This window comes from Podarcis bocagei (assembly GCF_964188305.1).
Source record: "Podarcis bocagei genome assembly, chromosome: 5".
Taxonomy (NCBI): Eukaryota; Metazoa; Chordata; class Lepidosauria; order Squamata; family Lacertidae; genus Podarcis; species Podarcis bocagei.
This window is the reverse complement of record NC_138129.1, coordinates 98,984,848-99,012,784: the sequence shown is the minus strand read 5'-3', so window position 1 is coordinate 99,012,784 and position 27,937 is coordinate 98,984,848. Positions and strand designations below refer to the sequence as shown.

The 27,937-nt window shown below is 43.4% G+C and overlaps 1 protein-coding gene and 1 long non-coding RNA gene across 5 annotated transcripts in view; one reads left to right on the top strand and one right to left on the bottom strand.

The window, feature by feature from the left end:
* The window catches only part of LOC308587144, a 173,094-nt gene that overhangs the window by 33,651 nt on the left and 111,506 nt on the right, over positions 1-27,937 (bottom strand). The window lies entirely within an intron of this gene.
* Positions 1-27,937, top strand: part of RABGAP1L (RAB GTPase activating protein 1 like) — a 161,143-nt gene that overhangs the window by 57,908 nt on the left and 75,298 nt on the right. For all 4 annotated transcript variants that reach the window (XM_081194342.1, XM_081194344.1, XM_081194345.1 and 1 more), the window contains exons 15-17: positions 14,073-14,186; positions 25,180-25,254; positions 26,746-26,871. In XM_081194342.1, coding sequence (XP_081050468.1) covers positions 14,073-14,186; positions 25,180-25,254; positions 26,746-26,871 — 315 coding nt within the window. The remainder of the gene's footprint in view (positions 1-14,072; positions 14,187-25,179; positions 25,255-26,745; positions 26,872-27,937) is intronic.

The following is a 27,937-nucleotide window of genomic DNA, read 5'->3' as shown; positions in this document are numbered from 1 at the left end:
GAGCAAGAAGAACAGGTATTCAAAGAGGAGTGGAATTTTTTTGTTGAGTATATTGAAAATAATTATGCACAGTTAAAAACGCTGGCTGTATTAAAGTAATTCAACAGTACAGTCATACCTCGAGTGACAGATGCTTCAGGTTGCACGTTTTTGGGTTGCGCACCACGCCGAACCAAGAAGTACTGGAATGGGTTACTTTTGGGTTTTGGCACTCGCGCATGCGCAGAAACACCAAATGACGACCCACGTGTGCGCAGATGTGGTGCTGCGGGTTGCGAACGCAGCAGGTTGCGAACATGCCTCCCGTACGGATCACGTTCACAACCCGAGTGTCCACTGTATTTTGAACTGATAGGAGAATTAAATTAGATAGATATATTAAAATAAGCAAGAATGGTGGATAAGTTAAATGAACCTTGGAAGGGGAGGGATGGAGGTCAATGAATGTATGGTATCATAAAAGATGTTTAGTTTGAAATGTAAAATTTGAAAATTTAATAAAAATTATTAATAAAAAAACCCTAAATGGAGTCATTGCTGATGATCATATGCTTTAAGACAATGCTTCTGAATGGTGATTCTGGGAGCTGCGCTGCCCTAGATCAGTGTAACAGCCATCATACTGACATTCCCAGATAGTCTCTATCTTGACACTTGCTGGGACAGTTGGAAGGGTATAGAGCAGCCTTTCTCAACCTGTGAGTCCCCAGATGTTGTTGAACTACAACTCCCATCACCCCTAGCTAGCAAGGCCAGAGCTCAGGGATGATGGGAGTTGTAGTCCAACAACATCTGGGGACCCACTGGTATAGAGAAACCCAGATGCAGTAAATTTTAAAAGTAAGAATGTTATGATGTGACACAGTTTGGTTTGAAAATAGTTACCTGGGTGAAGAAGAAAAAACCCTAGCCTTTTATGCTCCCAATTTAGAGCCTGAGAGTTTTATTGTGTAAGTGAGTTCTGCTGGCAGCCTGCTCAAGTGCCATTTAAACTGTCAGTTGCTAAGGAGGATTATGTAAGTTGAGGTTTCAGTTAAACAGTTGAACCTAGCATTCAAGGCAAGAACATCCAAAATGGCCAGTTTAAGATTGGTCCATTAGGAGACATTCCTCTGAACAAGCCTGTGAATGAAGCTAGGAAGGGTGGTGAAGCTAGGAAGGGGAATTGGTTTATGGATTTTTATAGGGGTTGGAACTAAAACAAGTTCATAGAAACTTTCTTAAAGCAACAAAATCACCATTTATGTTATGTAGCATCATCTTAAACGTACGTGGTAGTAACAGCTGGTAGCAATTGCCAACCCAACTATTATTATACCACTTATATGTAATTAAATTTGTTATATAGGGTCTGTGTGCCTGTTTCCACCGTTCACCAACCCCTTGCCATTCCCCTCACTTTAACATCCCATGCAACTACAGTCATACCTTGGGTTGAAGTAGCTTTGGGTTGAGCATTTTTTTTAAAAAAAAGATTTTTATTGGTTTTACAAAAAAAAATTTAAAACAATACAAACATATAAAAAGACATACAAACATGTATAGTTTCGTACCCTTTTTTTCATAAACCTTGTTTCTCGGACTCCCCCATACCTCCCCTTTCTGTATCCCAATGTCCAAAGTTTTTCAGCAACTTCTAAATAGTTCTGTCAAGCCTCTGTCCTCTTAATCTTTCCTTCATTCTAATCTTATATCGCTGTAACCCTTTCTTTCTCAAAACCTCGACATTCTAACATTCATGCAGTTTATAGTAGTCCTTAAGGTAAATTTTAAACTTCTTCCATTCTTCTTCCGCCGTCTCCTTCCCCTGATCACGGATTCTGCCAGTCATCTCAGCCAATGTCATGTAGTCCATCACTTTCATCTGCCATTCTTCCAAGGTGGGTAGATCTTGTGTCTTCCAATACTTTGCGATAAGTATTCTTGCTGCTGTCGTGGCGTACGTAAAGAAAATTCTGTCTTTCTTTGACACCAATTGGCCGACTATGCCCAAGAGAAAGGCCTCTGGTTTCTTAGGAAAAGTACACTTAAGTACCTTTTTCATTTCATTATATATCATTTCCCAGAAAGCCTTAATCTTCGGGCACGTCCACCAAAGGTGATAGAAAGTACCTTCAGTTTCTTTACACTTCCAACACTTATTATCAGGCAAATGATAAATTTTTGCTAGCTTGACTGGGGTCATGTACCACCTGTAGATCATTTTCATAATGTTTTCCTTTAAGGCATTACATGCCGTGAATTTTATACCAGTGTTCCACAACCATTCCCAGTCAGCAAACATAATGTTATGACCAATGTCCTGTGCCCACTTAATCATAGCCGATTTAACTGTTTCATCTTGTGTATTCCATTTCAGCAGCAAATTATACATTCTTGACAAATTCTTAGTATTGGGTTCTAACAATTCCGTCTCTAATTTTGATTTTTCCACCTGGAAGCCAATTTTCCTATCTTGTTTATAAACCTCCATTATTTGATAATAATGGAGCCAATCTTGTACTTTTGGTTTCAATTTCTCATGGCTCTGTAATTTCAATTTATCTCCATCTTGTTCCAAAATTTCCCAATATTTTGGCCATCCGGCCTCCATATTGAGTTTCTTCAATGCCTTAGCCTCCAAAGGTGACAACCATCTAGGGGTTTTATTTTCCAACAAGTCTTTATATCTTATCCATACATTAAACAACACTTTTCTAACAATGTGATTTTTAAAGGCCCTATGCACTTTAATTTTATCATACCATAGATATGCATGCCAACCAAATGCATTATTGAAACCTTCTAAATCCAAGATATCTGTGTTCTCGAGGAGCATCCACTCTTTCAGCCAGCAGAACGCTGCTGCTTCATAGTACAATTTTAAGTCCGGCAGGGCAAATCCCCCTCTTTCTTTTGCATCTGTAAGTACTTTAAATTGGGTTGAGCATTTTTGGGTTGCGCTCCGCAGCAACCCAGAAGTAACGGAACGCATTACTTCCAGGTTTTGCTGCTCACGCATGCACAGACACTCAAAATGACGTCACACGCATGTGTGGAAGCGGCAAATTGCGACCCTCACACACGCAGATGCGGGTTGCGTTCGCTTCAGGATGCGAACGGGGCTCTGGAACGGATCCCGTTCGCATCCAGATGTACCACTGTACTAAGCTTGTTTTTCACCTTCCCCAACCCCATTTCTGAAGATACTTCTTTTCTGCTCTGCAGCCCCGCTTTGCACACTTGTTTTCACCTCTCCGCCCCCCATGTTCATGCCTCTTTCCCCTCCTTTTGTGCAACCACCCCATGGAGTCTCCCGCATCTTCCTCCTCCTTGCAACTACTAAGCCGCCATCCCTTTCTATTCTTCAAACCTTTTAATACCTCTGCTTTCTTCAACCCCATTGCACTTACTTCTTCCTTTTTTGCAACTCCCTTTGCACCCGCATTTTCACCTTCCTTTTTTCCTCCACCCTCCTCCTTTTCCCAACTCTCACACAGATCACCCCATTTGTATGCCTTCTCTTCTCTTCTCTTCTCTTCTCTTCTCTTCTCTTCTCTTCTCTTCTCTTCTCTTCTGCACACATCAGCCATTATCACTTTCACCCCCTTTTTCCCACCTCCTCCTTTTTTTCAACTCTTCTTTGCCTACAGTCCACCACTCCCACTTCCATCCCTCCTCCTTTCTCCTTATCTGCAGCCAGCCCCTTTGTGCGCATACTCCATGCTGTTTATGTTACTGTGAAGATGAATAGAATCTTAAGAGCAAGCCTGTCAGAGACAGTTAAGTTCACTTGCTGTGTGTTGGGCATATATGGGTGTTTGCTTGTTGTTAGAATATCTCTTATAAATTGCTATCTTGAATCTGGAACTTCATGCTGAAGACAACATAGGGTACCAGGAATGCAGTGCATTGTGGGTGTCTTTGTTTAGAACTGCCAATTTCCTCTCAGTGTCTCTTCTTATTCCCATGCCATGTTATACAACTTTTGTTCCTCCCCCCTGACCTGACTTCATGCAAATCCAGGATTGTGATGAAGCACTACAGTGAGGGTTGTGCTCTGACTTCATGCAGATTGAGGATTCTGATGTGGCAGTACTTATGCATTTTTATGCATAAAGGAAAGTGTGTGTGAGAGAGTTTACAGTGCATTTGGACACCACTTAAGGTATCAAAACAAAATTTTGTATAAAATGGTTCCTGAGAGCAAAGAGCAGGTTTTTGTCTGTTTGGATACAATTGGACTCCATTCTGAATCAAGATGGCAGACTGAAGCTTTCAGAAGTGAAATATTTTAAATAATTTCCAATTTCCAATTAAACTTTATTGCACTAGCCATAGACCATGGCATCATTCAGAAGGAGAACAAAAAACAAACAAACAACAATAACCATTAAAATCATCGGGCACAGACATACAATAAAACCGCAGTCACGGCTACTAAGATTATTTGTTGCATTAAATAGAATAGAATAGCAGAAGATTCTCAGGTAAGATGTGCCAAATTAAATATCCGAATCCCCTTTGCAGTTGACCACTATTTTGTCTAGTTCCTTCCTCCTGATCTTAGCTGCCAGTGCATAGAGTGCTACTTTATAAGTAACAAAGTCATTGATGTTGCTCAGCAGCCATTTCACCCTTCCCACCCTATTCAAATGTGTTCCATTCGTAAATGGGGGTTTTATATATAATGGGCACTGCAATAAATAATGGCACAGGTCCTCCACGCAAGGTTATCCACATAGAGTCTCTCTTCGTAATGTACTTTGCCGTACCGTCCATCCAACACTGCCGAGGGCATCGATTGGAATTGTAGTTCTGTAAAAGCTATTCTTAGTACGGCAAGTAGGAGCTTTGTCAGGTATCTGATTCAGGCGTGCTCTGTTTGGTAAGTAGGAACCATGGTGAGCTCTTGGTAGAAGCAGTCATGGTTAGATCCCTTTCTGCATAGGACCTAAAGAGACAGTCTCTTAAGTGCCTCTTATCCATCTTCATGGTCACCTGAAGATCTTGTAGTTGATATTGGGACAAGAGGCGTTAGATACCAATCTTCCAGCATTTGGTCTGTTCCCGTTCTGTGTAAGATATAGTGGGGAATCTCTCCTCCAAAAGAGATTGAAGTCTTTTCACATAATCTAGGCACAGGTAATCAATTCTAGCCTGTATTGTTGTCACGTCATCTTCAGCAGGAAGAAGAGCAGCTGCGGTCCCATTGGGGAGCGAGAGCACTTTCCTGAGGAATTTGTTCTGCACTGTTTCTAAGGTTTGTTAGCATTTGGGTCCGTGCCCCTTATCACTACTCCATGGATCATCTGGGAAACCACTTTGCTGGCAAAGATTTTCAGCACAGGTTCTAGGAATATTTTAACGACTGATTTCAAAACTGCAGTGACTTTTTAGAATTCCCGAGTAATGCTAGATAACAGGCCACCAGTTATAAATAAACAGCAATAAATTATTTTGGTTTGATTTCTAAGCGCTAGTCTTTTGGTCATGGTATCCTATGGCTACAGCCAGCTACTGGGTACAAGGAATGAAAAGGTGAATAAAGGTATTGAATGGAAATAAATGACGGCAGTTGAACTGTAAAGGGATAAAGAAAGCAGGTATTTTTTTAATATAAAGTATTTGTGTGGGAGAGCCTACAGTGGATATTTTAAGTAATTTAAAAACAGAAAAAGGATAAACACCATCTTGTGAACACCACTTGGTGAGATCACCAAGTAATCTTCCTTGGGGGGTCTTGACATAGGGGAATTGAAAGCCACACCTTGTATCAAATATTTTCTGTTTGTTTTCCAGCCCAGAAATGGACTCACACGTAGCATTACTATATGCAAGCTTCATCTGTGGGGTTGCTCTACTATTTGTTCATTCCATATATGGCAAATAATTTTACTGACTTTCAAAAACATTTTATTATGTAAATTGATGATCCTGATTACTTAGTCCTTCCAGCATCATACACTCTAAAATTATGTATATGTGTGTGTTTATTTGAGCTCACTTATATGAGATAAATATAATAATGAGGTCTCCATAGAGATATATTGGTAATTTTAAAATGTGCAGAGCTGTGTGAGCAGGGATGAGGACAATCTATTTTGGGGGAAGATAATTACAGCATTACTGTAGAGAGTAGTTCTTTAAAAATAGCGGGCCTCAGATGGCGTGGGAGAAAGGTAATTAAGGCGTGAATAATAATGATAAATACTTTCCCCCTGTGCTGCTCTTTAACTACTCTACACATAGGCACATCCATTACAGGAACTATGTTCTTATAAACCCTATGTAAATTGTGCTGCTGCACATATGTAAGTTACCCTGTGCTAGAAACAAGATTTGGTTCTTGGCTCCTTTGGGAGAAAGTGTAGGAAAAAAAGAGATATACAGTAAGCCCAGAACTTACACAGGGGTTTGGTTCTGGGGATCTTGCTTAAAGCCAAAATTGTGTACAATCAAAACCCATCGGGTTCGATGGTCGATGGGATTGCCAAAGTCATTTACCCCAGAACCCTTCCCACCCCCTTTTAAATTTTTTGTCATTAGCATGAAGCTGAATGCACACAAATTAAATGTGCTCAAGTTGTGGTCTTGCTATAATCGCTTACGGGCTCTGCCACCAAGGAAGCTTAGGTACATCACGCCAGCTAGCCTGTGGTAGGGAAGTGCCAAGGGTACTTACATTTCTAGCAGCACAGCCACTGGTTTTGCCACTTTACCTGTCCTTTCCCCTGCAGTAGGGAAGGCTGCAGGAAAGCACTGTCTGATTTAGCCAATAAAAGAGCAGCAACAGCCACCCTTACAGTGTGATCACATTCTTTGCATCCTTGCCCTGTTGGTGGAGATCTCCAGAACCATTGCTCACAAGAGGACCAGGCTGTTCATTAACACAGGGAGATGAAGAATGCAAGCTTCCTGTTCCTAATAACATGTAAACAACTGGAGGCTCACATTCCCTTATAATGAGTTCAAGTTGGAGAAGGTAGCTTGCAGCCTTGTTCTGGGGTGGGGAGGAGAGGAAGTGATTACTACAGGCATAGGCAAACATGGCCCTCCAGATGTTTTGAGACTGCAGCGCCCATCATCCCTGACCACTGGTCCTGTTAGCTAGGGATGATGGGAGTTGTAGTCCGAAAACATCTGTAGGGCCGAGTTTGCCTATGCCTGGATTACTATTTCCAAAGGATAATTCGGCTTGCTTCAGTCTTTTTGTTTCTCTAATGGAGTTTTCTCCTGCTCTGGAGGCTAGAACCTGAACCGAATGGCTTCGAGTTATAAGAAAGGACATTCTGAATCTGACTAAACACCAGGAAGAATGTTCTGACAGTAAGAGCTGTTTGACAGTGGAACTATTTCTCTCGGGAGGTGGCGGACTCTCCTTCCTTGGAGGTTTTTAAGCAGAGGTTGGGTGGCCACCTGTCAAGGATGTTTTAATTGAAATTCCTGCATTGCAGGTAATTGAACCAGATGATCCTTGGGGTCTCTTCCAACTCTACTATTCTGTGTGATTCTAATTAATGAGTGTAGCTCAGATGCCTTGAAGCATATGGAACCTCAGTTGGAAAATTTTAGATGGATTGCTACTACATTGGCTTTACCACTTGGGCAGTTTGGCTTTTATAATCCTAAAAATACTGGATTTTTGGAGAAGGAACTGGGGTGGGGTGGAGGAAGGGGAGAGGGAACCATCAACAGTTACCTTCCATCCTTTTCCACAGATGGATGTATTCTGTCAGTGGAGGGACAGTACTTAATGTAACCTTTAATTTTGTTCATTTTTACTTCTGTAAAATGAATTGTTATGAGTCTGTCTTAAAATGTACAGACCAGCAGTGGCAAACAGTATAAAGATGGTTTAGTTCATGGGTAGGCAAACTAAGGCCCAGGGGCCAGATCCGGCGCAATTGCCTTCTAAATCCGGCCCACAGATGGTCCAGGAATCAGCGTGTTTTTACATGCGTAGAATGTGTCCTTTTATTTAAAATGCATCTCTGGATTATTTGTGGGGCATAGGAATTTGTTCACCCCCCCCCCCAATATAGTCTCTGCCCTAAGGTTTGAGGGACAGTGGACTGGCCCCCTGCTGAAAAAGTTTGCTGACCCCTGGTTTAGTTCAAGTGATATTTTCTTCCTGCATTTTTGATGCTGTGTTTAGGGAACATACATAGCATTTGTATGTAAGCTATGTTGCTGTTCTAACTATATAGTCAGAGCATTCCAGTGAAGAGTATGCACCCTAAACAGTTGGAAATGATTATAGAATCATAGAGTTGGAAGAGACCACAAGGGCCATCGAGTCCAACCCCCTGCCAAGCAGGAAACACCATCAGAGCACTCCTGACATATGGTTGTCAAGCCTCTGCTTAAAGACCTCCAAAGAAGGAGACTCCACCACACTCCTTGGCAGCAAATTCCACTGTCGAGCAGCTCTTACTGTCAGGAAGTTCTTCCTAATGTTTAGGTGGAATCTTCTTTCTTGTAGTTTGGATCCATTGCTCCGTGTCCGCTTCTCTAGAGACAAGATCTAGAGATCAAGAAATAGGTCAGCTTGAAAATAACTAATAAAAAACTGTAGAATGGCAAGTGTACTGTGGCATGTTAATTACATTAACGCTGCTGTGTAGGAAATACAAGAAGTCTAATTCAGTGAGTAAAAATAGTGAGTCAGAGGATGGTAGGCAACAGGGTTTTCTTTTCTGAAAATTAAATAAAATCTATTTCAGCTACCTCTATCCAGGGAAACTAGATAAACATTTTGCGAATCAAACGGGGAAGATTTTTTTTTTTAAATAATAATGTAATTTGGTGAATTGTGAAAGATCTCTCATCATAAAGAGGGGGTATAATTCTATAGATGAAATAAAAAATATTTTCTCTTAAATTGGGAGAAAAACAGAGAAAGGAGGATATCATATTGACTGGGTGTGTTCAAGAGGTTGGTATTCGAAACATGCAGAAGATTTTAGTAGTAACCTGAGCTGAATTGGCTGCCTTCCTCTTTCCACAGCTTGAGGCTCTCTCTCTCTCTCTCTCTCTCTCTCTCTCTCCCCCCCCCAACTCCTCCTCCTCCACCTCCTTTTTAAATGCATTTCTGTGCATATACATAATATATTCCAGGGTTTTCAGTGCCTTTCACTTATTGGCCACCCTTCTTCATTCCCACAGGTGTTTTTTTTTTGAAAATATTGTCTACTAATATTGTCATCCAACTTGCTTCTTGAGGCTGGTTATTAAATCTGATTTCTAAGGTTCATATTCTATCAATGTAGGGGTTTGTTAACTGATGAAAATCAGTTGTTAATTATTGTTGTAAGAATTCTCCCCCCCCCCTTACTCTTGGTGTATTCCACTATTGGCTGCTGGATGTTGATGAGGCTTAGTACCGGTGAAGTGTGAACACTGCTAGCCCTGGAATACAAAAGCAGATGGCGGAATGTGCTATTTCTAGCTCATACCAATCATCCTGAGGCAAGTGCTGCTGAAATGGTTATTGGAGATGTTTTCAGTTGCTAAGGAGATGAGAAGGATGGAGCTGCCCAAATAACTTTTCCAGTTTTCTTATCTCAGCTTTTCTGAGGATTGAAAAGTATATGTGAGCTTCTTCTTTTTTCTGGCAGAGGGAGAGGCCACCATCTCATCTTCTGGCTCCTCCGCTCTGCTTCTGTGAGCCATTCAAGTTTAGTGTGGTGGCACTATTCAGGATTCAGCTTGAGGAATGTTCTTCTACCAGAGCAACTTAGGTACACTGACTTTTAATTGCAGTACAGCATGCAGATTTCAGGATGATTTCAAAATGCAGAATTAGGGATTTCTGTCTTTCCATTCATGGATGTAATTTGGGTGGGATGCAAGAAGCAAAGCTGCTCTCCAAGTTCTGACACATTGTATAATCAGTTTTTAGTGCTGTACCAGGTTTCTTTCTTACCCTCAAAAGTTTTGAAGCAAAAAATGGGCTTCCAGGGCAGGTGAAAAATCCTCTACAATGTTGTTATTTTGTTTCTGTTCACACCAGCTGCCTAGCAGCTGGTGTGTGCCATAGCACTGCTGCCACCATTGCTTTTCCGCCAGTGCTCCAGTCTCCAGCCAGCCTCAGAGCTTCAACTCTAGTTGAAGAGAGAGTGGGAGCATGTGCATAGCCAGGATTTTTGTTGGGGGGTTTGGCAGGACTTTTGTTGGGGGGGGGGGCAGAACTGACGTAATTGGTCAGTTAAGTATTTCTATTGTTTTACATGATGGGGGGGAGCTGTCCCCATGAGTCGGAGAGAGTGCTGGAGAGCAGGAAAAAATGGGCATTTAGAGGCTTTTTGGAGGGTGCTCCTCCCCTTGCATAATTTTTGCTTATGTTCATGGGGGCCTGGAATGTAACCCCCAAGTAAGTGGGGGCTGGGGTGCCTGTACATTTATGCCCCACCTCTCTTCCACGTAGCCTGAGATAGCATGTGAGGTTCTCTTCCTGATTCTATCCTCAAAGCAACCTGCAAAGTAGGTTAGGCTGAGAGGCAGTAACTGACCCACAGCAGAATGGTGATTCAAATCTGTGTCTTCCTGGTCTTACTGCAACACTCTAACCATTACATCACGCTGTGCTACTGTTCTGGTGCCATTTGCACAGCTCCTAATGTGATCCAAACTACAGAGGGGCCTTATAGCAGATGTGATGACATCAGATTTGGGTACCAGATGATATCAGAGGGAAAACACATGGTTGCAAGCAAGCAAGCAAACAAACAAATCTGGCTCTTCCCATTCATCTTGCTGGGCCAAGGCCTGCACAGGTGCACTGCTTATGTCCTGCTAGCTAAAGTTGGCAGTTAAGAGGGGCCCTCCTGAGTTAGACCAAAGGCTCATCGTCCAGCATTCTGTTCTCCCATTGGCCAGCCGGGTGCCTGCAGGCAGGACTTGTGTGCAATAGCCCTTTCCCTACCTGTGATTTCCCAGTAACTGGCATTCAGAGGCATTCTGCTTCCAGCAGTGGAGGTAGATCTTGGCCATCATGGCCACAAGCACTGTGTATCATATTATTATATCTCTTTTTGCTAATTGAGTAATGTCTTCGTGGTTTGTGACACTTTTCAAACTGAAGGGAAAACAGAATGTATTCTGTTAATTAGCATGGTACAAAAGTTCAACTTCATTAGTTTTGACTAAGGGATTTATACCATCTGTTGCCTATGGCACTTATTTCATAGAGCAGGGGTGTCCAACTCCCAAGGGACTGCGATCTGCTCCGGGGGGGGGGGGGCTGGCAGTGATCTACCCAGTTTTTTGGGGGGGGCACACACACAAAGTTGTTGAGCTTTTTTTTAGCAGGGGCACACCATAAGCCATAAGTCGATAACAAAATAAAGACTCCGCCGCTCTTGCATCACCTACAACATGGCGTTTAGGTGGACCTTCGTCCTCGGCAATGCTCCCATTATGTGCTACCCTCTGGTCAGGCCATTGCAGGGAAGCGGAGGATGGGCACCAGGAACGGTCTACCGCCACACAATTGCATGGGTAGACCAGCATGGCAGGGGATCTGCGAAGCCTCCGGCTGGAGTGAACTTGCTGCAGCCTGCTGGCAGGGGCTTCCAAAACACAGAAGTAGCAGGACGCCAGTGCTGGCGGCCAAGCGACGACCGACTCTCGCCAGGTCAGGAAAGCACACGCATGGATGCTCTTTTTCCACTGCGGAGGAGAATGAGCCCGTGATCAACCGCTATCTGGGGATTGACCTGTCGATTGTGGTCGACCGGTGGGACATCCCTGTCAGAGCATTTAAAATCTGCCATCAGCACAGCTTTCTGCGGACTTGTTGGTATTCATTTTATGTGGTATAACTATGATTGGATGAAAATATGTAGATTACAGGAGAGGGCCAGCAGTAAATCACAGAGAGCAAATTGGTGTTAACTCTTTATTAGCAAAAACAGGATCTGCACAGGAGTATTATACTGAATGAGCACAGCAACTCATCTCTGGCAGGTCTTGCCCCCATGAAGCAGTTGCTGAGACTCAGGGTCCCTGCCTCCTCTCCTTTCCAGAGTTTCCCCCAAGTAATCTGAGACTTTACCTGCGTGAAGCTAATTTCTCTTCCTCTGTCTTCATGCCTCTCCTGGTTCTGGAAGACCCGGGGGCAAGGTAGACTCCCATGCCTCTTCACATGCCAGAATCAGTCTCTGCCTCGTGGCCCCCCTTCTCTTCTGCTTCTGGGCTTGTCTCTGCCACAGACTCCACCTGCTCTGTTACCTCTTCAGATTCCGACACCTCCTTTTCATAGTCTTCTCCCTCTGACCACTCGTCATTGTCCCACCACCAGTCCCTGGGCTCTTAGGCTTTTTCCCTTGCTGGTTCCCCAGCCTGGCCATAGCCAGGATTTTTGTTTGGGGGGGGGGAGGCTTTTGTTGGGGTGGGGCAGAACCTCAAATTTGTATTCATTTGTATTGATTTTGATTTGGCTGCATCCATGTTCCCCAGCTGGCTTCTCCCACGATTTATTTGCATCCAACAAGTCCACGATAGTAAATTTATATTTATTTTAATGTTTTGCTTTATCTATTGTAAAATATTCCTTTTTGATATGTTTTTGTGCAGGTTTTTAGTAATGATGGGTAAAATCATGGTGTGCAGAGATCACTGCTCCTTATCCTTTCTCTCTCACATAGTTTAGTCCCAGGTTCAATCCCTGAGATCTAAAGGTAGGACAGGGAGAGAGTCCGATCTGAAACCCTGGGTATCCAATGCCAGTTTGTGCAGACAGTACTGATCTGGATTCAGTTTAAGGCAGGTCCCTGTGCTCCTAAGAGTGGACAGGCAGCAGCAACACAGAGAAGGAGCATCAGTGGGTCCAGGGATTCGTAGTGGGCCCTCTACTGGGGGGTCTCAACAGGTGCTCAACAGCTTCGACTGATGGGTGGGGACAGCCGAACATCTGTTGCCCATGCTCTGGTGACCTCTAGACTGGACTACTACCAGAGCAGGGTGGTCTGAACGTACAACACCAGTGATTGCACTGGCTACCAATACATTTCTGGGCTTGATGCACTGTGCTGAGTTTTTTGTTTATTAATTTATATTAAGAATTTTATTTTATAAATTGCAGTTCTATAAAGATTAACAAAAGCAAATCAAACAGTTACAGATCTCTCATGTTTCATTGTTACAATGCACATGATTGGAGAAAAGTAATAAGCACTGAAATCAGATAAACAATAAGTAATGCCCCTCTAAAACTCAGCTTGGGTAGTTAGAGGTTCTGAGCTCCCAAGAGAAATATTTATGAAAATAATGAGCAGAAACCATACGGCGCCAACATGATTAGATGTAATTCAGCCCCTTGCTTTCCGCATATCATGTGTTAATCTTTCCATGAGAGCAAGGCGCTGAGGACACTTATACCAAATTGCAATTAAAAAAATCAGAGGACAGTCAGTACATATAACTCCAAATCTGGCACGTCTGCAGTGCTTACCAATTTGTTTCCAGAATCTTTTCAAAGTGCTGATTTGATCTATAAATCTTGTATGTGGATATGGACACTAGTACCTCAAGGACCGCCTCTCCCCATGTGAACTAACCTGGACCCTGCAATCATCATCTGAGGCCCTTTTCTGTGCCCCCTTCATGGGAAGTTTGGAGAGTGGGTTTCATAGACCCTGAAATATAAAAATGAAAGACACGCAAATACCCAAACTGGTGTGTTTATACAAATTGAACTGAGGGATCTGTTTTCCAATAGGAAAATGGTGGGACATGTTTGCTTATATCAAGAGATGGTATTATAGTCAGTAATCCCCCCCCCCCCCGGCCAAGTGCCACCATGGCTTCCTCCAAAGTATATCATCAAAGCAGCAAAACTAATCGTTTTGTTTTGCGGATGCATGAAGCACTTACTACTGATGCCCTATTAAATGGCTAATAATTTCCTGCAAATGTTAAGACGGGGCACATGTTCTGGATTCCATCCTGCAATTGAGGTAAGCCTTCTGGCCAGCTGGTAGTGTTATAATCTGTCAGGTACTGTATATGTTTTCATTCTGTGTTGAAGTATCTTGGTTTCCTCATTTTAAGTGTAGTTTGCATATGCTATTTTCTCCCTTTCTTCACAGGACTCAACCCAGGAGAGTGTCATTACACGAGACATTCATCGTACGTTCCCAGCTCATGAATATTTTAAAGATACAGGAGGAGATGGCCAGGAATCTCTATATAAGATCTGTAAGGTACGGCCAGATTTGTATGTAATTTGCATTGAAAAGTCTAGCTCCCCCTCCCAATGATCAGTACATTTTACACACGTCTTAATAGCTTCCATATATTAACACAGTTTCCATATATTATTCTAAATGCCATTTCTGAACGTTTTCTCATCGTCATCAAACCTTTTATTGGCATCACGTACAAACATCCATAGTAACTGAATGCTTTAATATTTTGTAATTCTGTGACACATTGGTGGTTTTCTGTGATTTGTGATTCTGTGATGGTACTGTGAGAATAGTCATCTGCAGTATAATATTTTTGTGCTGCAAGGAAAAACAGGTGATCTATATCATTCAAAGGGCCAATTTTAGGTAATCAGTGATTCATTATTTAATTTGTTCAATGGTATTTAACAACACCTATATCAGTAGACTAGGATATTTTTATTTAAATAATTCAAGCATTATCCACCACCCAGTTATAACAAAAGAGGCTTCACAAAAAGGGAGCAAGGTCCATTTGTTGGCTGTAGGTTCTCTTCAACCATCTTCTTGGCAGTATGCTTTGCCTCCCTTTATTTATATCTGCCTAAATATTCAGAGATATTAATAGTTACCTTCTTTGGATTGTTGTAAGAGTATTATGGGCTGAAGACCAAACAAACAAACAAACAAACAAACAAACAAACAAAACAAAAGATTGGATTAGAACAAACTTGTTTTGCCACAAATTTGATGTTTAGGAGAGGTTTATTATTCAAATTGGGGAAGTTGAAGGATTAACAGTCCTGCTATAATACATTGTTCACTACATTGTATCTAAATCATTAGATCCATATTCTATAATTCTATTATGGTCTATCCAAACTGGATTTAATCAGCTCTGGGACTATTAATTGTTGTACTCCACGTTGGAATCTAATACCTCATCACTGGAATGCAGTACAGGCATACACACACCCCTTATGCGCTGTCCTAGGAAATAATTCAATTCAAACCTGGAAATGGCAGAAGAGAGCTGGAGAGTCTTTGTGAGCCTCCCCGGAGCCCAGAAGAATTTTTCTGTGGATTATGAAGGAGCAGGGCTCTGGTGCTGGCTTGAAAAAGGTGTGTGGGGCCCCCTGCTGCTGCTGCTGCTGCTGCTGCTGCTGCTGCTGCACTACTGTGCTCATCAGCTGAGAGGCAGGAAAGCTGCTTTGCAGCAGGTCTCATCTGTGCAATTTTCCCAGCTTCTCTGGGGTCACATAACTTCTGAATCCTCTTCTGGGGAGAAAACTCATTATACTTCTAAAGCCGATAGTGAAAAAGGTTTCCGACGTTGACCCCCAAATGGTGTGCAGGAGCTCTCTCTGCTAATATGCTACCCCGCTCAACAGCTGATGGGCGGGAAGCTGTTCCTTGCAGTGGACTCAACACCGTGGCTTAGACTGAGGGCGAGGGGCAGTAGGAAGGGGGTCTCTGCTGCCCTTTAGATGGCCCTTGTTCCACTCCTACCCTTCCAAATGAAAGTGGAGGAAGGGGGTGGAAATGGAAAATAAAGCCACTTAAAAAATGAAGTTTCCCACTTACACATTTCACTTATGCACACAAAGGCCAGAACGTAAACCCCTCGTAAGTGGGGAATCACCTGTATTTTTTGTCTCAAATGCTGGACTTTGAGGACTTGTGTGTATGAGAAACCATTTTATTATCGTGACAAATTTTTGGTATAGCCTCAACTTCTGTGGATGATCTTTTTCATTTATAAGGATGGGGTGTCCTCTTAATTTTCTAGGATTTGATACATTGTGGAATAATGCTGGTGACCTACTTTTTGCTTGCATGTATATTCAAAGGTGTTTTACTACAGGGAATCAAAATAATTGGTAAAAGTCTCTTGGATTGCTGTGACAGCAATGCACAATTTAATTTGAGGGATTATTTTTTTATATATTTATTTATTATTTATACCCCGCCCATCTGGCTGGGCTTCCCCAGCCACTCTGGGCGGCTTCCAAAAGAACATTAAAAGCTTCCCGAAACAGGGCTGCCTTCAGATGTCTTCTAAAAGCCTGGTAGTTGTTGTTCTCTTTGACATCTGGTGGGAGGACGTTCCACAGGGAAGGCGCCACTACCGAGAAGGCCCTCTGCCTGGTTCCCTGTAGCTTTGATTCTCGCAGTGAGGGAACTGCCAGAAGGCCCTCGGTGCTGGACCTCAGTGTCCGGGTAGAACGATGGGGGTGGAGACGCTCCTTCAGATATACTGAACCAAGGCCGTTTAGGGCTTTAAAGGTCAGCACCAACACTTTGAATTGTGCTCGGAAACGTACTGGGAGCCAATGTAGGTTTTTCAAGACCGGTGTTATGTGGTCTCTGCGGCCGCTTCCAGTCACCAGTCTAGCTGCCGCGTTCTGGATTAGTTGTAGTTTCCGGGTCACCTTCAAAGGTAGCCCCACGTAGAGCACATTGCAGTAATCCAAGTGGGAGATAACCAGAGCATGCACCACTATGGCGAGGCAGTCCGCAGGCAGATAGGGTCTCAGCCTGCGTACCAGATGGAGCTGGTAAACAGCTGCCCTGGATACAGATTTGACCTGTGCCTCCATGGACAGCTGTGAGTCCAAAATGACTCCCAGGCTGCGCACCTGGTCCTTCAGGGGCACAGTTACCCCATTCCGGACCAGGGAATCCTCCACACCTGCCCGCCTCCTGTCCCCCCAAAACAGTACTTCTGTCTTGTCAGGATTCAACCTCAATCTGTTAGCCGCCATCCATCCTCCAACCGCCTCCAGACACTCACACAGGACCTTCACCGCCTTCACTGGTTCTGATTTAAAAGAGAGGTAGAGCTGGGTATCATCCGCATACTGATGAACACCCAGCCCAAACCTCCTGATGATCTCTCCCAGCGGCCGCATGTAGATGTTGAAAAGCATGGGGGAGAGGACAGAACCCTGAGGCACCCCACAAGTGAGAGCCCAGGGGTCTGAACACTCATCCCCCACCACCACTTTCTGAACACGGCCCAGGAGGAAGGAGCGGAACCACTGTATAACAGTGCCCCCAGCTCCCAGCCCCTCAAGACGGTCCAGAAGGATGTTATGGTCGATGGTATCAAACGCCGCTGAGAGATCCAGCAGAACTAGGAAACAGCTCTCACCTTTGTCCCTAGCCCCCCGGAGATCATCAACCAGTGCGACCAAGGCAGTTTCAGTCCCGTGATGAGGCCTGAATCCTGACTGGAAGGGATCCAAATGGTCCGCTTCTTCCACGATGTTGTTGTTTCACATTTTCAAGTTAAAGCAAGTTGTGTTTATCAGAGAAACAACTGCTGTGATTTTAATGAGTAGAATTTAATATGTTTTGGTAGACTCCATATACCAGCTTGTCCAGGTTAATACTCTGTCAAAAGAACAAAAACAAAACAGATCATATCTTCTCTATTTTGCAACAAAGAGTTTTAAATACATTTTGAAAGCAGGGTGTAAGATTGAAAAGCCATTGAATGAGGCACTTACTCTACCCTTAGTTGCAATGTATACCTCTTCCCTCTTTTTTGCACTCCAGTTCTTTGCTGGGCTGCTCCTCTGCTATGAGTTGAGCAAATGTATTGGGCCTTGTACCTGTACACTTAATGTAGCTGTTAAACATTTGTCTTTGAAAACACATGCTCAAGCTACTACTGATGCAGTATTTGGCTTTTGGTTTATATAGGTATTGTCATCTATATCTGCACAGCTTTAGAAATCTAGTGACCTACAAAATTCACTCCGATGCATTGATTGCACTTTTCACATATATTGATAAGGGTTAGAATCCCAGTTAGGATTGCCAAGTGTACACCTGTCCTCTGTCCTGCTCTGCATTGATATTCTTCTAAATGCAGAATGTTTCATATCAGCCTTAAGCAGCCCTGTTTCAAGAGGCTGGGTGGCTTTGAAAGGAAAGTGTGCATTTTAAATTGAAGTTATAATTGGAAATTATTTCATTGTTACATGTCTGCTAGAAAGCTGCTGCTCATTCATATAGGGGGCTAAGTTACATAATGAGCTGCTGCAGGGCCTACCATGTGGTTATTTCCTGTGCCAATATGTGACTGCAAAGCAGTCTCCCTTGGAAAATGGGACCTAACCTCAACCTGCTGCAGTTGTGCCTGCCGGGCAGCATCTGTTGGAATTCTTTTTAGCTTTGTCAGTCTCAACTTGGTTAATTGGCTGCCTTCAGCAGCACTTCCACAATGTCTCCTAAATGTCTGGATTAGGCAGATGCAAAGTTCTGTGGGACCCTCAACACTAAAGCAGGTGGGGGAGGATCATAGCTCAATGGCAGAGCACTTGCTTTGCGTGCAGAAGGTTCCAGATTTGATCCCCAGCATCTCCAGTTAGAGTTGAGAGGGTCCCTGCGGTAGGGCGTCCCACCAGGCCGGGGCCAGAGCTGAAAAGGCCCTGGCCCTGGTTGAGGCCAATCTAACCTCCTTGGGGCTCGGGACTTCCAAAGTGTTGTTATTTATGGACCTTAAGGTCCTCTGCAGGGCATATCAGGAGAGGCGGATCCGTAGGTACGAGGGTCCTAGGCCACATAGGGCTTTAAAGGTCAAAACCAGCACCTTAAACCTGACCCTGTTTGTACTCCACCGGGATCCAGTGCAGCTGGTAAAGCACTGGATGAATGTGATCCCGCGGCGAGGACCCCGTAAGGAGTCTCGCCGCAGCATTCTGCACCCACTGGAGTTTCTGGGTCAGCCTCAAGGGCAGCCCTGCGTAGAGCGAATTACAGTCATCAAGCCTGGAGGTGACCATCTCATGGATCACTGTGGCCAGATCAGGGCGAGAAAGGTAAGGAACCAACTGCTTAATACGGCAGAGATGGAAAAATGCCGCCTTTGCTGTAGCTGCAACCTGCGCCTCCATAGAGAGGGAGGCGTCGAAGGTTACACCCAGAGTGCACTGGCACTAATTGAGCCCCCGCAAGAGATGGGAGTTGGCCCCCCAACCCCATGTTGTCCCAACCCAGCCAGAGGACCTCTGTCTTCGAAGGATTTAACTTCAACCGGCTCCCACGCAGCCATCCAGCCACAGCATCCAAGCATCTGGTCAATGTGTCCGGGGCCGAGTCAGGATGGCCGTCCATCAACAGATAAAGCTAGGTGTCATCTGCATATTGATGACAGCCCAGCCCAAAGTTTCAGACAATCTGGGCAAGGGGGCGCATAAAGATATTAAAAGATATCCAAGGACACATGTTATGTTGTCATTTTTGTCCAGGATATTTTGGTGCCGGTGTTGTTGAGCACTGGAGGGTGGGTCCACAGACAGCTCCAAGGGTGGCCCTTCGGGGGGGGGGTCCTCATAATTGGTTGCTGTACTCCTCAAGCTCCTCAGCCTGTGGGGTGTCTGAGTCATCCTCTGAGTACTCTGTGTCTTGTACTAGGTCAGGGCTAGGCATAACAGTGTCAAACAAAAATCTCCAATTAGATTACATTTGAATAAATGCTTCCCTGTGCATCTGGCTGGCCACTGTGAGAACAGGATGCTGGGCCATTGGCCTGTGTCAAGGAGGGGGTGGCTTTCCCGAGTCCTTCCTTCAAGCTACTAATCCATCACACGCAGGCACCAAACTGGTTACCAAGCTTCATTGGCTCCTTCTCTGGCACCAGCTACAGAACATCAAGCAGCAAGTCTAATACACAGCATGTTCTCCCTCCCTCCTGGCAGGTTAACTCAAAGATTTATAGGGGCTGGGGGATGCTGGCAATCAGCCAGCCCCGTCACATTCTCCCACTTTGGGGACTAGTTGTTACCACCAGCCTGAGGGGCCCCACCCCAGCAATACTTGCTCACAGGATCCAGTGGCGTAGGGAGGGAAGAGTGGTGGGTGCCGGCTGCCCCGGGTGTCATCACTGAGGGGGGTGTTCAGTTAACAAATGCAGTGAAACGCAGCTGAACTTGATGCTGTGTAGTGGAGAGCGTTTGGATAAGGAGTCAGCATAGCTATGTTCTGCCTGTAAGGTCAGAGGGAATATGCAAGAATTGCACTGGCGGTGCCACGGGGTTCCCCCCCCCCCTCTCCGTTGATGGGGGAGTGTGTGCCCGTGCTGCTGCCCCCTGAACCCATTCAGGCTCAGGCATCGCCCTTAAAGCCACCGCCGGGAGGCAGAGGAAGGCGAGAGGGAAAAGTGAGCCGTCCCACCAGCACTTGGGAGCTGCACGGAGCCGCTTCTCGCCGCTTCTCTCTTCACTGCCATGCACTCTGTATCTCTTAAGCACCTACACTCAGGTATTCGTTTTTGAAATTGCGAACTAATTAACAGGACAACTCTTTCCTCCCTCTCTGTCTCTCTGTCTGTCTGTCTCTCTAAACTCTCATCTCTCTCTCTCTCTCTCTCTCTCTCTCTCTCTCTCTCTCTCTCTCTCTGTGTGTGTGCATGCGTTCCCCCTCACACCTTTCCATATCTCCCTGCTTAACTGTTTCCTGCCTCACTTTAAATCCTTTCTCACGTGGAAAGACACCTTTGGGGAGTGATTTTGCCCTTTTGGCTCCTTTCCCCTAGAATTATGGTACAGTGGTGCCTCGCAAGACGAAAAGAATCCGTTCTGTGATTCTCTTCGTCTAGCGTTTTTTTCGTCTTGCGAAGCAAGCCCATTGACGGATTAGCGGATTAGTGCTATTAGCGGCTTTTAGCGGCTTTTAGCGGCTTATCGGCTTATCGGATCAGCTGATAAGCGGCTTAGCGGCTTAGCAAAGGGGGGGGGAAGGAAAAAACCCCCGCAGGAACTCGCAAGACATTGTCGTCTTGCGAAGCAAGCCCATAGGAAATTCGTTTTGCGAAGCACCTCCAAAACGGAAAACTCTTTCGTCTAGCGAGTTTTCCGTCTTGCGAGGCCTTCGTCTTGCGGGCCACCACTGTATTGTAGAGTTGGAAGAGACCCTGTTGAGGATGATCTAGTCCAGCCCTCTGGAATGCAGGAATATGCAGCTGTCCCATCCTTTTTACATTTGCTCTCAGCCCTCGTTTGCCCTCCTCCTGCTGCTATGTAAATTTACATATCTCCCTCCCTCCCTCCCTCCCTCCCTCCCTCCCTCCCTCCCTCCCTCTCTCTCTCTCTCTCTCTTTCTCTCTCTCTCTCTCTCTCTCTCACACACACACACACAGACACAGACACGGTTGCCTTGGGTGCTAGCCTACTCAGAGTAGACTCACTGAAATGAATTAAAAATCCAAACATTGATTTCAAAGGGTCTGCCCTAAGTAGGATTTAGTTGGGCTGCAAAAAGGCCCAACGGCCTGAATCCACTGTACTTGAGCACTGTACTTATGGCTGTTCCCAGAAGCAGCATGCAGGTATGAGAGATTACATCCTCCCTTATTGCTCCTGCTTTGCACTATTCTTGGGTGCTTTTGCCAGGCAGGAATAGGTGCTTGAGCTCTGTCTGTGGTTGAAGCAAGAGAAGCAAAGAACATGATGAGGCCTTAAGTAAAGCAAAGAAGAGGTGGAGTCTGAGGTGACAGGAACTGAGTTCCTTCCCACCCCTTGGGAAGCGGGGTTGGGGGGAGAGAAGGGAAGGACAGGCGGAGGGGGGGGGAGGACCGTGGCAAATTGGCAGGACTCCTGCATGAGGAACAGCGAGAGGGGCGGCAAACACAGCCACTGCCCCGGGCAGCAAAAGCCTTAGCTACGCTACTGACAGGATCACTACTTCATGACAGCCTGATCCTGCGGGCTCATCTTATGTTCCTACCTTGCACCTTAGTTATCAAGTTAGAAGGAGGATGGTTGACTGCAAAAATCTCAGTTACGTCTGCTCAGGGTGTGTTGTTGGACATGATGGATGATAACTACATTTTACTCAGGGTAGACCCACTGAAATTAGTTCATTAATTTCAGAATAGATCTGTTAAAATTAATGGACCTATCTTAGTCATAAGGTGAGTCCATTAATTGTAATAGGTATTTCTGAGTAAAAAGTAGTTAAATACCGCCCACTATACTGTAGATAATTATTGTGGATTTCCACAATCTGCTCTTAGATTTTTGAACAATAGACATGTGTTCATATGATTTGAATTAATACTGAATTAATAATTATAGTCTTAACTAACCAGTGCGTTACTGATTCAGAATTCATGTCATCTTTTCTCTGATAAACAATGGGTAGAACCTTCTTGATTTTAACTTTATATATATATATGCTTTTGTAGTCTCTAGTCAGGTCCCCCCAACTATAATACAATCTAAACATTTTGTGTTCTAGTCTGCAAAGATGTCAAATTCTGGTGCTCACTTCAAGTTTAGGTTCTGTATAGAAGGGTCCAAACAAAACAAGGTTGCTCCTACTTTGAATTTGGAACACTGACAAGAACACTCCCATGGCTTCCTGGCATTAAAAATCTTGCTTGCTGGCAGATGACACATCTGCCACGTATTATCAGGCAAGACGCAAACCATTATATAGTCTTCTTTTCTTACCACCTAGGTGTCTTTGCAAAATTATATGGTTTAGCCTTGCCTGTGTTGCCTTGAAACCAAGTTCATTCTGATGCCACATGGAAAACAGTAGCACAGAAGGTGGCACCCTTTATTTAGCAAAGGAAATTTCTGCATCCATTGTCTGTCTTTCCATTTGAAGAAACACTGCTGTCTTTGTATGGAGAAGATGAAGGGGAGAGAATTTTCACCTTTATATATTTAAATACTAGTACCTATTGTTGTACTTGTACAAAGCATTCATTCAAAGACCACATGTATTCACTCTTTTTTTTTAAAAAAAAAACCTTTCTTGTCAATTCTGCCAGTTAGAATCATTTTACGGCTTATCAGAAGAAATGTGGTAATGAATGTAGTATTTTTGATCAGAGAAGAATTCTGTCATTTCAAGGAAAAATATAAGCTTTTCTTATCAGAGATTGTTTCCGAGATCCAAATGGTTTTGATCACAAATATCACATGAACTTTAAAAGTAATTATTTCCTGTCTTATCAGGATGCTTGGTAGGAGTGAATGGTAAAATTATTTGTTATTATTATCTTATTGGGAAATTTAAAACTCTTTGTCCATGTGGGGTTGTAACAATGGATGAAGCTACCATCAATGCAAAATTATGAACAGTAGTAATAGTCTATTCAGACACAAGAGGATTATGTGATGTGGTGGGGAAAAAGGAACAATTGTTTAAGGACACTCCTATCTTGGGCTCCCTGTTCTCATCATGTTTTAGTAAAAGGATATTATTTATTTCAAACATAGATGAAGTCCTTGGGCAATCAATGCAAGCAGAAGAAATATCACAGCACTATAGTGTTCAGATTGCTTTAATTCATTAGTCCCAGATTCCTTAAAGAAATAAAGCAGTTTTTTAATGTCTCTTTCTCTATGTTTGGCAATGAATTTTGCACCTGGAAAAATACAACCATCTTTACTTTAATCTAATGCTCACCTTTTTTGACCAAATTATGTTGCAAAAATTAATTTCACATTCGATCTGATGGCACCTTTACATTCGCCAGCAAATAATATTTTTTGTTTCAAGGTTCTGAAGATAGATGTGCACTTTAGATTTGATGGTGCATTAGACTTGAGTAAATATGGTACTTCGGCTTATCAAAACTTTAAAAAGGTCACAGATGACTCTGGGGTTGTGGCGCTCATCTCGCTTTACAGGCTGAGGGAGCCGGCGTTTGTCTGCTCTGCAGACAATTTCTCCGGTTCATGTGGCTAGCATGACTAAGCAGCTTCTGGCGCAACAGAACACCGACACCAGAACAGCACACGGAAATGCCATTTACCTTCCCACCAGATTTATCTACTTGCAATTTGACATGCTTTTGAACTGCTAGGTTGGCAGGAGCTGGGACTGAACAATGGGAGCTCACCCCGTTGTGGGGATTCGAACTGCCAACCTTCTGATTGGCAAGCCCAAGAGGCTCAGTGGTTTTAGACCACAACGCAAACCGCGTCCCCTAACTTTAAACTTTATCCAAGCAAAATCATGAATAGTAGTACCATAATTTTGTTTTAAAAAGGATTTGAGAGGAAGGAATTACATGTTTGCAGCATCTCCCAAAGTGTAGGCTGCCTTCACCCTTTACCACTTTACCTGTTGCAGACTTTGCATCCAAAATCTTCCCTGTTAACCAACTCATTAGACATCCTTCCTGAGTTCCTCCTCTGTGTGCATGTAGTCTGTTTTTATTCACTGAATCGTACTTTCAGATTTATCTGCATGCACACACATATACTTAATTGCTGCTTCCTTTTCATTTGTTCAGTGAACTTTTTCTGCCTTGGTGTCAGTCCATGACACTTTGTGATACCCGCTCCCTACTTCTAATGGAAATAATATTTATTAGGGGTAATAGTAATTCACCTGGTGCATAAGGTATCTTCATTAGCCAAGCGTCTTTAAGATACCATAAGATTTATAGTTTATTTATAGTTGCATAATATTTTGGGGCAGGAATCTTAATTTATCCGATGCAAGTGATTAAGTATGCCCTGACTGATAAAAACCAGTGCCACAAGACTGCAGAGTTTTGCTGCGGCAGATTCACAGCTGCCTGCGTAGTTCAAAATGGTGAAATTGGTAGTCGAGATAACTCCTGGGCTAATTGTTAGTTGCTGCAAGAACGAGCTCATACATGTTTATCTGCTTTGAAACTTTGAAGCCTTCATTTTGGTTCAGTTAGTTGGGGAAGGAGAGGCTTCTGATGCTGTCTGCCTGTCAGCTACTCCCTTATCTGAGGGATGGAGAAGAGCTGGGAAGGGGCCTCTAACCCATTGATGCCGGCTTATGTAATGTTCAACATATTAACACTTTGCGGACAAGTCATGACAACTGCCTGCAACTTCAGTGTCCAACCCTAGTCTGTCATAGCAGTGGAGCGTTGCAGGCTAAGTTTTAAGTTTACACCTTTTTAAATAAAGCACTAGAACAGGCCATTCTGGAAAGACCTCATTGCTCTCTGTACCATCACCTGAATTGTGAACATGGACTGACATTATTCACTATTGTAATAAAACTTGTCTTTTTATTACAGGCATATTCAGTGTATGATGAAGAAATTGGTTATTGTCAGGGTCATTCCTTTCTAGCTGCTGTTCTGCTGCTGCACGTGAGTAGACCATGGAAATGATGTTCTTGCTTAATGAGCCAAAGCAGTTAAAAGATTTTTGCTTTCCATATCTCAAATACTTGTAAGATTCCCTTTCCTGTTTAATCCTCTTTTCTTCTTGCTGCTTCCTTTTGTCCAGAATGAAACTAGAACAGGACTACTTTGTTCTTTGATTAGCTGCCTCTAGCTTCTTCCATTTTCTACTCCCATATTTGCCCACTTGACTGCTTTGATCTGCAGAACTGGTACTGTTACAGGTGCTACGTAATACTCATTCCACATTTGTAAATGCCCCTCCATTTTGAGAATTGCCCATTTATTATTACACTCTGCTTCCTACTCTTTAACCTTTTTCTGATCCGCAAGAGGGCCTGTCATCCCATGGTTGCAAAACTTACTTGGGAGTCTTTGGCAAGTTGTATCTAACTCTGAAAGCCATGGGGCACATTATGTATTGGCTCATCCGTCTCTTTATGCTCTCTAAAACTCTAAAAGATTTTTGTGATAGGTTGTGCAAAGGTAAATCCTACGTTGGTTCCTCAATAAAACGTATTTTTTTTATGCTTGATAATTCTATATTCAGTAATTATTTCTACCAGTTTTCACAGAGCAGATATTAAGCTAACTATCCCCCCTGGATCCCCCTTTAAAAACTGGTGATAAATTTACCACTTTCCAGTCCTTGGGTATGGAAACTGATCTGAGAGACAGGTTATATATTTTTGTAAGGTTTTTAGCAATTTCATATTTGAGTTCTTCAAGAATTCTCAGGTAGATATTGTTAGGACCCAATGATTGCTTAGATTTTAATTTGCCTATAAAACCTATAACTTCTTGTCACCACTATTTGCTTGAGTTCTTCATGCTCCTTTCCTGAGAAACTTAGTTTTGAGTACATGGATCTGTAACCCTCTATGAAACACACTGGACAGCGCTCACACTTCTGGATTTCTACCTTTATATCTGTCATTGTTATTTATTGAGTTTGTTTACTTAGGAACCTGGAATTTGTAAGATCAGAAGGTGGAGAGTTGACTGCCTTGGCCGTATTGCTCTATTGCTAAACTTGTACAAATGCCTAACTTGCCTGTTAGCTTTATTCTCTGTCACTAGGACTGAAACACTTTATCAGGTAGGGCTCCCGTTGTGCTTATAGAACAGGTTTAGAAGACTGTTTTCAGGTTTGAGGGAGTTCACCTTGAAATATATTTGTATTTTGTCAGCTAGGAAAACTTGCACTTCAGCAGCATCACTAGTACTATAACTAAAATGGCAGGTGCATGTATTGTAAGGCCCATAATTTATAGAATAATAGAACTTGCTGTTCACAAAATCAAAAGTAATTTCTAAATGCAATATTTAGAGAAATGCTTTTGTTTGCTTGCTTTGCACTCTTTGCATATAATCCTCTATGTACAACACATTCTAGGGCTAAAGCATTACAGAGCTCACATGAGGGCCACTTTGTTCATTTAAATGGTTTCCATGCAGATGCCTGAAGAGCAAGCATTCTGTGTGCTGGTGAGGATAATGTATGACTATGGCCTGCGGGACCTCTATAAAAACAACTTAGAAGATCTTCGCAGCAAATTTTACCAGTTGGAGAAACTTATACAGGTAAGCTCTGGCTCAGGAATTCATCTTTACATTATAAAAAGGTTAAACCAAGGGAAGGGACCATTGAAACCTTTAGTGTTGTCCTGAGAACTGATGTGTGTGGAAACAAGTGTGCATTTCTTGTGCATACATTATTTTGTGAAGTTACTTCCAGTAAAACGACTGCCATTGGTCTCATTGCATTTGTTTAACTGGAAAATTATAATCTATTTCATATGAAAGGTGATCTCCATACAGAAATATCATATTGTCTTTATTATATCCTAGCTTCCTGCTCTCTAAAGAAGAAATGATACATCTTTAAATTTACTTTCACATTTTATTGGTATAATTGAAGTGTTCTCCTGGGCCTCCCCAGGGGTATTTGACAACACTGGGATGGTGCCTCCACTGGAACAGAATGGCAGGATACATCTTCTTGCTTCTCCAGAGGTTGAGGCCACCCTGACCTATCAGGCCAGCCTTGGATTCAGAACCTTTTGTCTTTAGTTTATACTTGTGCTTCTCCGTTCCTCCCCTGATAGAGAAGGGTAACAAGGACACTTAAGGGAAACTACAGATAGTTGCTGTTGCATCCTTATCCCACTCCCAGCACTGGGTTGAGTGGGAGAGTCCAGGGTTAGGTGCAGTTATATCATGGAAGTCCCCATCAGTTCTATAACTCAGTCAAAGAAAGCAGTATCAAATGAAGGCAGTCCAGCCATCTCTCCTCTCCTATAGGGTAGGTAAGAGGACACTCAGCACACAGAATACATTTTTGGTGCCAAGAATTGGTGTGGGTGAGTATTGCAAATGCCTCCTTTCCAGATTGATCCAGAGTTGGGGCCAGTGAAGGAATTGGTGGCTCAAGACATTCAAAGGGTGCTCCCCACCCCTATCTTGCTATGAGTTTCAGAGATTCACAAATATAGAAAAGCACAAATACAAAAAGAATGGAGGCAGATCCAGACAGAAATGTAAGAGGGGTCATAGGTCTTAATCCACCAGCTCCTCCACAAGCTCCAGGAGATCCTCCTCTTAGCAATCTTGAGTTCACCAAGGCAAGCCAAACCCTCAAGGCCACCTC